Source organism: Oratosquilla oratoria, chromosome 38 (assembly GCF_046742065.1).
Source record: "Oratosquilla oratoria isolate Oo_2021 chromosome 38, ASM4674206v1, whole genome shotgun sequence".
NCBI classification, from domain to species: domain Eukaryota; kingdom Metazoa; phylum Arthropoda; class Malacostraca; order Stomatopoda; family Squillidae; genus Oratosquilla; species Oratosquilla oratoria.
Window position 1 is genome coordinate 32,864,887 of NC_134814.1, and position 11,795 is coordinate 32,876,681.

Below are 11,795 nucleotides of genomic sequence, written 5' to 3' on the forward strand. Positions count from 1 at the left end.
AAGTGGGTAATGAAATTTAATACAAGTAAATGCAAGGTAATGCACATAGGTAAAAATAACAGTAAGTACGATTACAAGTTATTTGGAAATTCGTTAACAAAAGTGGATAGTGAAATAGATCTCGGCGTAATTATCAGTAACGACCTCAAATCATCCAAGCAGTGTATTTCAGCCTCTGAGAAAGCAAATAAGATTCTGGGACTGATTGCGCGATTTTTTTATTTCAAAAGTCCATCACTCATTAACAAGCTATATAAATCGTTAGTTCGTCCACATTTGGAATATGCTGTTTCCATATGGTCACCGAATCTCATTAAAGACATTGAAAGACTGGAAAAAGTACAACGGCGAGCCACAAAACTGATTCCAAATATCAAAAATAAATCATACGAAAATCGACTAAAGCACATGAATCTGTTTTCCCTAAAAAAACGTTGACTCAGAGGTGACTTGATACAGTTCTTTAAGATTTTAAAGGGAATTGACAACATCAAAAGTGACCAAATTTTCACATTGAATGAGAATCAGACAAGAAACAATGGTCTCAAACTGTCCGGAAATAGATTCAATTTGGAAGTAGGTAGAAACAACTTTGCCAACCATTAATGAATGGAATAAACTTCCTGCACAGGTAGTGCAATGTAGTTCAGTTCGAAGCTTTAAGAATCATTTAGATAAATACCTAAGTAAGATGCTGTAATGATTATAATTTATGTTATATTATTTGTTTTTGTTTTGTTATAATTTGTCTGTCTGATTTTCATTTATTATTAGTTATATGTCAATTTATTATCATTTACTATTTACCTGTTTGTTTATTATTTTAACTATACATAAGCATTTATTTATGTATTTTATTTTTATTTACATTATTATAGTTTTTATTTATTATTTTATTATTAATATGATTTTTTTTTTTTTTTGCATCCGACCTAGATATGGATCAAAAGGTCTCCTGTCGGCATGCTCCGCCTTTGTAATCCTTTGTAACGCTCCCCTCGACTATATAAGAGGGCCGGCCCTCAGCCGACCCTCTCTCAGCAGACCGTGTATTGAATTGAGCATTTACGTCGGAAGTCGGCTGGGATGAGGGGTCGTGGGTGGCCGGTACTGATGTCGCAGAGAATGGTGTGATTGTCATTGAAAGGACTATCTTGCCCCTTAAGGGATGTGATAGATGTACTGTACGTGAGTGTTTCAGGATCCCCCGTTTCTCCCTCGCGGTAACTTCGTAGTCGAGGACGAGTTGAACTGTATCGATGGCTATTTGGAAGAGTGTGTCTACGACGGGGTTCTTTGTACCGGAGACGTGCCTGATGGTGCAATTGAATTCGGGAATGGTGGAAAGGTGGCGGCGCTGTCTGGCAGACCAAGCGTCCTGTTGTTTTGTGAAGGTATGCACCAGAGGTTGATGGTCGGTGTTGATGATAAATGAGGAACCTTCGAAGAAATGGCAAAAGTAGCGGACGGCGAGGTGGATCGCGAGGAGCTCTCTGTCAAAGATGCTGTAGTTGAGCTCGGACTTGAAGAGTTTCCTCCTGAAGAAACCGAGGGATGTAGGTCTGTCACGGAGGATTTGTTCGAGCACACCCCTTATGGCGACATTGCTGGCGTTCGTTGACAGTTGTAGATGGGCACCTGGTGCAGGGAAGGAGAAGGTGGTGGCACGGGCAAGGGCTTTTTACTGTTGACGAAGGCAGCATGCATGGCGGGGTTCCACAGGAGGTCCTTCGGTTTTTCGTGAATGGCGTTATACGGTGGGTGCAGCGTTTGAGCGATGTTAGGGAGGAAACTGTGGTAGAAGTTGACCATCCCAATAAATTCCTGCAGGGCTTTGATGGTAGTGGGTTTGGGAAATTTGTGGCTGTGGCGACTTTATCCTGCAAGGGACGAAAGTCAGGAGAGATGAGGTGTCCCAAAAATGGGACGGACTTTTTCCCGAAGCTGCATTTGTCAAAAGGGATGAGTCCGTTGTCCTGGAGATGCTCAAGGATGGTCCGCAGGTGTTGGAGATACTGGTCAGGCGAGCTGAAGAAGGCCAGAATATCGTCGACGTAGCAGACGCATAAATCGAGGATGCCTCCGTTGCCGTCCATTAGGCGCTAGAATGTCACACCTGATTTTTGCAAGCCGAAACAGGAGTAATTAAAGGTGTACGTCTCAAATTGGGTGGTGATGGCGGTCTTCGGGATGTCTGTATGTACAGGAACTTGGTAGTAACCCTTCAGGAGGTCTAGTGTCGAAAAGATCTTGGCGCCGTTGAGTTATGTGGTGACGTCGGCAATGTTTGGGAGTCGGTAGTGATCAGATTCCGTCATTATGTTCAGCCGCCGGTAGTCTCCACAGGGGCGTCAGGAACCATCGTTTTTCTAGATGAGGTGGAGAAGGGAGGACCGAGGGCTGGAGGCCTTTTGGCAGAGGTCGAGTCTCTCCATATCTTGGAAGGTTTTCTTGGCGACGCCGAGTTTCCCGGGCGGTAGGCGGCGGTATTTGGCAAATACCGGGGGCCCAGACCCCTTCATATGTGGTGGTATATCCTATGTTTAGCTGGAGTCTGGGGTGTCTTGCAGCTCAGGCTTGAAGACATCGGGGAATTCCGCGAGCCGGAGAGCGTAGGGCATTCAAGCGCCAATGACGGCGACCGTGGTTGGCTGCGGCGTGATTTGCAGAGGTGTCGAGGCGGATCCGGTTACGCAGACTAGGCGGCTGTTTGCAACATCGACCAGTAACCTGTGATGAGCGAGGAAGTCAGCACTGAGGAGGGGCGTCTTGACGTCTGCCAGGATGAAGTTCAACAGACGTTATGACTCCTTGCTGCGGCGGCGTAGGCGTCGGCAAGATGGTCCGCCTTCCATGAAACTTCGTCGGTGGTCATGTCCTCGGCGTTGACAAGGGCAGATCGGACGGGCGCTGATTCCGTTGGCTGTGGGTGGAAGGCGGGCGTCGAGGCGGATCCGGTTGCGCAGACTAGGCGGCCGTTGGCAACGTCGATCAGTAACCTGTAATGAGCAAGGAAGTCAGCACTGAGGAGGTGCCTCTTGACGTCTGCCAGGATGAAGATCCAAGAGTATTGGCGACTCACGAAGGTGAGGTGCAGGCGCTTCCACCCGTAGGTGGCTATGGTAGTATCGATAGTGGCGGCGAACCTAACGCCAATGTCCTTGGGGGCCCGACGTTCTGCAGCGGATGCAGCAAACATGGGCCTGCAAGCGCCAGTGTCGACAAGAAAACGACTTTTAGATTCCTTGTCGTTGATGTAGAGGCCCGTTGCGCCTGTAGAGCCCACCGTAATGGACGGCGGCCTTTTTTTTCAGATACATCCTGGTTGGCATTTCTTGGCGAAGGCGCCAAATCTTGTATGGTAGTAGTACAGGTGTAGAGGGGCGGTGGTCCGGCGTCGTTGTTTTTGCTGGTGTTGTTGGCGCCTGTTGGTTGGCGATGCTGCTGCGGTGGTGATTTCATTCGTGACGTCGTCAGCAGCACAGACGTCATGACTCCTTGCTGCGGCGGCGTGGGCGTCGGCAAGATAGTCCGCCTTCCGTGAAACTTCGTCGGTGGTCATGTCCTCGGCGTTGACAAGGGTAGATCGGACGGGTGCTGATTCCGTTGGCTGTGGGTGGGAGGCGGGCGATAGATATCATCTCGAGACCGAGGTATGCTGTACTTGGATTAATGTCCCCCAGTGGCTGTTGGGAGAGTTGGAAGATTTTTAGAGCTCTGAAGGCCGCTAACGGCGTGAATTCCTGGAGCAGGTACTGTTTCAGAGCATCGTATTTATCGAGCCAATGGGAGATAAATGAAAACACATTGCCGGGGGATCGCCACGAGAACATAACCTGTCTTCTTTTGTGACGTGCTGATATTTCGCAGGCGGAACTGGATCTCCGCCCGGCAAAACCAGGAGGGAGCGTCGACCGTGGAGAAGGGTGGCAGGTTCAGGGAGACGGCGTTGACGGTGTTGGTAGCAGACAGCGTGGCGTCAGGGGTGGCAGCGGTAGATGGGTCCATTGTCGCTCCGAAGGGTCACCAGTGTAACGGTGCTACTGCGAGAAAAGAAAAAGGTTTTGGTGAATGCGTCTCCTTTATTGTAAGATAATTTATTTTACATGCGACAGGAGCCGATATATATATGTATGTATGTATATATGTATATATATATATATATATATATATATATATACATATATATATATATATACATATATATATATATATGCAAAGAAATCACACTCCCTGCTCATACTATTATTAGTTTAATCAAATTATGTGTAATAGACTCTAAGTTTGAAATTAATGGAAACTTTTATACTCAAACATTTGGTATGGCCATGGGGAACTGTCTGTCTCCAATTCTTAGCAATTTGTATATGGAATTTTTTGAAAGAGAGTTATTACCAAACATTCTTCCAATTAATGCAGTTTGGTACAGGTATGTTGACGACATATTATGCATTTGGCCTAATGATCAACATTTGGATACTTTTTTTGTCAGATTTAAATAATTTGGTGCATTCCATTAAATTCACAGTAGAGGTTGAAGAAAATAATATGTTACCATTTTTAGATGTAAATATTTACCGATGTGGAAGATACTTTAAATTTGACGTTTACAGGAAGCCGACCAATGTCCTCTCGTACATTTATTTCTACTCGTATCACAGTCAAAAATCCAAGTTGTCAGTTTTTTCTTCAATGTTCCTGAGAGCGTATAGAATTTGTTCCCCTGAGTTCTTGGATCAAGATATACATTTCATCTATGACATTGGAGAAAATTTAAAATATCCAAAACATCTTATTGATAAAACAAAAATCAAAGCTAGGAAATGTTTTCTTAATACGTCGCAGGTCAAACCATTTAATTATAAAAATATGTTAATAATTCCGTACCACGAAAATTTAATCCATCTTCCTAGCATTTTTGAAAATTTTTGTATCCAGATAGTATTAAAAAATAATAATAACATTAAGAGTCTGTTAATTAAAAATTCTCCAAGAAGTAAAGAAGGATGTATTCATAATATACCATGTAAAAACTGTGATTTCATTTATATAGGCCAAACAGGCAAAGGCTTAGAAAAAAGAATAGGCCAACATAAATATATTATTAGAACGGGGCAAGTGTCCAGTGGATTATTTGTCCACCAAAGGGATTATGGTCATAATATTGACTGGGGAAATTCTAAAATAATTACTTCTTGTAATGATATTATAGAAAGAAATATTATTGAATCTTATTTTATAAAAAGAAATTTTGGAAATAACATGAACTTGAGTTTGGGTTTATTTAAATTGGACAATTTTATTATTGACAAAATTGTGTGTGATAAAATGTAACATATGACCTCTCCGAGTATCCTTGTCTTCTTATGTATTTATTGTTTCTTTCTGTATTGCTTTTTTGTACCTTTGAAAATGTCTAAATAGATGAAAACGTTCGGTATCTGTTTTTTCAATTTCCCGGTGGTTTCTGCAAATATTTATATATATATATATATATATATATATATATATATATATATATATACATATATACAGTATATATATATATATATACATACATATATGTAAATGTATATATATATAAATGTATATATATATATGTATATATATATATATTTACATATATATATACACGGCGCGGGTAGTGACCCGTAGTGCGTAATTACATAATTGCACGGCATTAGGTTAGAACGAATCAAGCAGGGTCGCACTGTCGAAGTGGCGTCATGTCCCTTGTGGACGACATGACACGTGTTCCATGCCACTTGGTTATTGTGGTGTGTACACACTGTTTCCTGAATTTAAGGTCAGAACTCATTAGAACTCCCAAGTCTCTCTCGCACTCAGTTTTCTCTAAAAACGTGTTATCTAAGCTATATCTGCTTTCAGGGTTGTGTAACCTTACGTTTAACACGCTGCACTTTGAGATATTAAAGTTCATTTACCATTTCGCCGACTTTGTGATCAATTTGTTAAGATCATCCTGCACAATCTCGGCGTCGTCTCCTGGCCTAATTCGGCATCCTATTTTAGTATTGTCCGCAAACTTGCTAACATCGCTATTAATCCCATTGTCCAAGTCGTTTATGTACATAATCAACAACAAGGGGCCTAAAACCGAACCCTGAGGGACCCCACTAGAAACACTCCCCCACCTGGATTTTACACTATGGTGACCTGCTGTTTTCTGTCACTGGTCCAAGCTCTAATACATTCTACCACTTTTCCTCCTATGCCTGGGAGACCCCACTAGAAACACTCCCCCACCTGGATTTTACACCATTTATGGTGACCCGCTGTTTTCTGTAACAGATCTAAGCTCTAATTCATTCTAACACTTTTCTTCCTATGCCATGGGCTTTCAATTTATTTAGTAGTCTCTGGTGGGACACCTTGTCGAACGCTTTGCTAAACTCAAAGTAAAAAGACATCGTAACTGTCATTTTTATCTGACGTCTTATATACTTTAGTGTAAAAGGATAGAACATTGGTTATACATGACTTACCCTTGGAGAAAACATGCTGTGTGTCAAGAATCAAATTATGTCTCTCGATGTGTTCTCTGAGTATATTAATTATCATTGATGCTTTTACCTATAACTGATGTCAAACTGATTTGCCTGTAGTTGGATATAGACGATTTATCTCCCCTTTTGAAAGCAGGAATAACGTTTGTAATAGGCACAAAACCAGTGTCTACCGCGCTACTAAATATTTCTTTTAACTGGTCATAGATTTCAAATTTACAAATTTTAAGCACTCGGAATTTTTTCGTCTGGACCCGGAGGTATTGTAGCTTTAAGTCTTTCAATCTAATTGACTACTTCTACCTTATAAATGCTGATATTAGGTAGTCTTCTTTCTTCATCCCCTGCTCCCACTTAATAAAAAGTAAAAAGTAAAAAAAAAAAAAAAAAAAAAAAAATAATAATAATAATAATAATAATAATAATAATAATAATAATAATAATACAGGGGATTCAGCAAGGAACCGAAATCCTCTGGGCGACAAGTGTATCTTGTCCCTTGTATATAGAAGATTCTTACTATAAAAGCTATCCCAGTTGTCGACAAATGTCCATCCATTGGCCTCCAACTCTACCCTTCGGAAGGTTTCCACATACAACAGGAACCCCTCCCTTATTCCTAACCATATCTACTACATCCCGGAACCGTGCAAACAATTCTTCACTCTAATTTACCTATGTTATTCCCACCAGCACTTAAGCAAACAATGGATTTCACACCTTCCCCGATTATACTCTTCAATCCTGTCTCTAATGTCACCTACCCCAGTCTGGGGGAAACACACCTGGGTCCTATGCTTTCTACCTTTGTTAAAGAGGGCGTAATGTAAATACCTCACCTGGCTATTTCCTACAAACCAAAATCTTATCTATGGGCAGGGATCTAGCGACTGCCTTACCTTTCTTCTCTTGCATATTTTTCGTTTCTTCTTGTAAACAACTCTCAGTGTTTTGTTTGTCACCTTTTTCCACCCAAGTTACAAACATTGGTTTGTCATCCGTGTTTTGGGCCTTCGAGCGAAGAACTCGATTCTCCTCTTTAAGGCCCTCAACAGTTTTCTCTAAGGCAACAATTCTATTACAAAAAGATTGCACCTCCGGCGCTGATCACTGAAACACAGCCACTCGCCGTCTCCCAGTTGGAAGCAGCTACCCCAGTTGACCTGAAGCTGAGTGACACCTACTGCTCAACTGATTGTGTAGTTTGGTAGGTATAAGGAAATGGTTGATGATCTATCTGGCGACACTAAGTACTTTTTTTTGGTAAATTCCCGTGGGCGGTGGTGTGATGTGTGTTGTATGTTTGAGACGGGTGTTTACGATGTGGGAATATGAAGGTCAGCAAGATTGGAGGTATTGGGAGGGGGGCAGTACCTATCGACCCCTTCTTGCATGTATGCGGATCACGTGTCAGGCATGTGAAATATTGCATATATGTCTATAGGGTTAATATATGGATACAAAACATCTCCGACATCACTTCATTATTGAACAGAGCTATTATCTTTACCAAGTTAGATCTGCTGAAGGGATACTACCAAGTACTGATACATCTAGACATTACCATGACCACCGTGACTACATCTTTCGCAAAATTAACATTCAATTACAGCTACTTTGGTCATAGAAGCTCCGGGGCCATGTTTCAATGTATGATGGACGGCATCTTTAGTTACTTATCGTTTTGCACCAGTTACGTCGACGACATCCTCATCCTCGCCTCCAAAGAAGAACATCGTCAAACACATCACTACCACGCTGAAGAGCCTGCAGCAATTTTTGGAAATGGTAATTTATTACCATCGCTTCCTCCAGAGATAGTATCCACCATGACCCCACTCCACGCAGCTCTCGCCGGCAAACTCAAGGACCTCGTGTGGGGTCCCCCAGCAGCAAGAAGCCTTCAAGCAACCACAACCCTCCTCGATTTCACTTCACCAGGGAAACCGCTCAACCTTACCACCGACACGTCCAACCATGCCATCTGGGCCGTCCTGGAGCAGCTCGTCCAAGGTCCCCCCGACCCATCAGCTCCCGAAGTAGACAACTCCCAAAGGCAGAGCAAGACTACTCAACATTCGACAGAAAGTATCCGGCAGTCCATTAGGTCTTCCATCATTTTCGCCACTTTCTCGAGGGCACGTCTTTCATAGTTCAGACAGACCATATGCCCCTAGTCCACGCATTCACGCGTCAAGCAGATGCATGGTCCCACCGGTAGTGTCATCATCTCTCCGCCATCGGAGTGTCCAACAGCATCTTGTGTTACCTCAAAGGCAGTCGCAATCCCGTATCCGACGTCCTTTCCCGAATCGTCATAGGCTCAGTGGAAGACGGCATCGACTACATCAAACTCGCCGCAGAACAAGAAAAAGACCCAGAATTCACGGCTCGCAGTACCTCCATAAATGCCCTCTAATGCCAAGACATCGCACTCGGCCCCAATGGAACCACTATCCTCTGCAATGTCAGCACCGGATGCTTCCGATCCTGGATACCCATCATCGGGTGCACGACTTTTCGTCGCCGTCTTTTCGTCGCCGGACTTTTCGTCGCCGACTTTTCGTCGCCGGTCTTTTCGTCGCCGGACTTTTCGTCGCCCCAAGCATAAATTGTATGCAAAGATTGACAAATGGAAATATATGATTTAATGTCATATGTCATATGTCATATGTCATATGTATTGAAATGTAAAGTTCTTTAGTAAGGCACGATGTTGTGTGAGATACCTCTCAGATAATCCAGTATGTCACGGTTTTCATAGTCCTCTACAATGTTCATAATCCTCTCGTCCAGCCGCTCGTAGATTGGACGGCGGCCTCGGGCGGCGTTGCCCGCTACGAGTTGCTCGATCTCAACATCCTTAGTTTTCTGAATTCGTCGTATTCCTTTAATAAACTTCCAGATGGTCGGATGGGTTGCACCGAGGAATGTTGGAAGTCCACGATGCCATGCCTCGACAGCGTTAGTAGTTCTGTCTTCCTCATCTAGCACACGCTGATGCATATTCCAGAGTTGAATGGGAAACAGTGGAGTGCGCCGAACACCTCTTCGATTTGGTCTGCCGACGTAGTTATCCTCGAAGTAGTCCAGAAGTGGTGTCAGTTCGTCGGGCATCTCATCGGCTAGCGTCTCGAAGGCGTCGATGACGTCGGCCGGAGGTACGAAGGCAAGGGCGGGCAGCATGCGGCAGTATTGGAACGTCTCGTAGTCGTTGCGGTACTGGTTCTGCAGGCCTATGCTCTGTATCTTTCTTTGAATGCACTGCGTCAAGTGGAAGAAGCATCCACTTTGATAGTCTTATGATTCCGTAAGAATTTTCACTATCAATAATATTAGGTGACCAATGTAATAATAATAAATAATAGGATTATGTGATTATTACTAGAAAAAAAGTGACTGGACAGACGCTACTACCAATAATCACATCAAGATCAATCAGAAGAAGTATATTGAATTTGGCATTAAATCATATATTTCCAATTTTATATTTCAATTATTTTATATTTCAAATATTGTCAATCTTTGCATACAATTTATGCTTGGGGCGACGAAAAGTCCGGCGACGAAAAGACCGGCGACGAAAAGTCGCGGGGACGAAATGTCGCGGCGACAAAACGTCCGGCGACGAAAAGTCGCGGCGACGAAATGTCCGGCGACGAAACGTCGGCGACGAAAAGTCCGGCGACGAAAAGACGGCGACGAAAAGTCATGGACCCCCATCATCATGCGGCAACAGGTGTTCAACCTCATTCACGATCTATCACACCACGACATCACAAAAGACTCCTAAACCTGGGTCCGCGAATGCATCGCCTGCCAGAAATCAGAAATTCATCAACACACCGAGACAGGAACTAGGACTTTTCACCAACCGCTCATATTCACGTGGATACAGTAGGCCTCCTCCCCTCTTCCGAGAACCACAGCTACCTTTTTACGGCGATGGACCGCTCAAAACGTTGGCCAGAAGCTGTCCCCATGGCTAATGTTACCGCCTCCTATTGTGCCCCCCGCCCTTGTGTCAGGTTGGATCGCCAAATTCGGTTTGCCAGCTCACATCACCTCACCCTGCTACACCGCATTCACCTCACAACTGTAGATGTCCCTAGGACAGCTACTAGGGGTGTCACCATCCACCACACAGCATCTTATAACCCAGAAGCCAGTGGTATTGTTGAGCGGTTGCACAGAACGCTGAAAGCACCCCTGATGTTCCGAGGCACCGACGCAGCATGGTGCAGCCAGCTTCCCTTGGCCCTTCTCAGCCTGCAGACTGCACTAAAGGACGGCCTCGACACTTTGCCTGCCGAATTGGCATACGGCGACCCTCTCGTCATTCCCCGACTCGGCCTCTCCAGTAAACCTTATTTGATTCGGGCGTTTTGTCGAAAAGCTTGCCCCTTGCCGACAGACGTACAAGACAGCAAACCGCTGGTATGTGCCCAACGACCTACACTCTTTAAGGAACGTCTCCCTCAGGAACGACGCCAACGCGCCAACGCTCAACCAGCCTTAGTCGGGCCTCTTTGAAGTGATTCAAAGGAAGGACAAGGCATTCCTCTTGAGAGTTAAGGGCGCGGACGACTGGGCGTCGATAAGTCGCATGGAGTCGATGTACCTCCAAAACGACGATCCTTCTCCAGTTCAGCGCTCAAGGGCAGGCCACCCGCTCGCGTCGATCACGTCGACACGTCTTTTGAGGGATGGTGGTATTGTAAAGCCTCAGCACGGGCCCGCACTGCAGCCACCCAAGCATTCTTCTCCACGGGCCCACACTGCAGTCAGCCAATCAGATCCATGCTCGCGTACAAAATTATTGCGTACGTGGAAGTACCAATCGTCTTCAGCAGACTCGCTCAACCCACGAGCAAGCTTCTGATTGATCGACCACGCTCCCCTCTGAGCTTCACGTTTTGTATATAAGTGTTGTGTAAACCCAATAGGGACATTCCAACTTACTTCGTCGTTTGATGGACACCTAACCGGTCACAGGTGTGTCTACAGTATTCCCTGCAAACACTACCTCTGGTTATATTGGTAAAGAATTGAATATGAGAATGAACCGGCATTAATACAGTGTTAGAACAGGCCAGGTGCTTAGTGAGTTTTTTGTCCATGTAAGGGACACTAACCATAGTATTGACTGAGACAATGTACAAAAAGATATTATTTATAATTCTGCCTTAAAAAAGAACATAATCGAATCAAGTTTTATGAAAGCACTTTTGATTATACTATTAGTTTGAGCTTAGGTTTGTATAAACT

The 11,795-nt window shown here is 44.1% G+C and overlaps 2 protein-coding genes across 2 annotated transcripts; one reads left to right on the plus strand and one right to left on the minus strand.

Moving 5' to 3' along the window:
- Positions 1-9,227: 9,227 nt before the first annotated feature.
- Positions 9,228-10,409, minus strand: LOC143019865 (uncharacterized). Its single transcript, XM_076175846.1, has 2 exons — positions 10,403-10,409; positions 9,228-9,826 (listed from the first exon to the last, which is right to left on the minus strand). Exons 1-2 carry the CDS (start codon positions 10,407-10,409, stop codon positions 9,228-9,230), a joined length of 606 nt encoding a protein of 201 aa, XP_076031961.1.
- A 63-nt stretch (positions 10,410-10,472) lies between these two features.
- Positions 10,473-11,060, plus strand: LOC143019867 (uncharacterized). Its single transcript, XM_076175847.1, has one exon. It carries the CDS (start codon positions 10,473-10,475, stop codon positions 11,058-11,060), a length of 588 nt encoding a protein of 195 aa, XP_076031962.1.
- Positions 11,061-11,795: the final 735 nt, after the last annotated feature.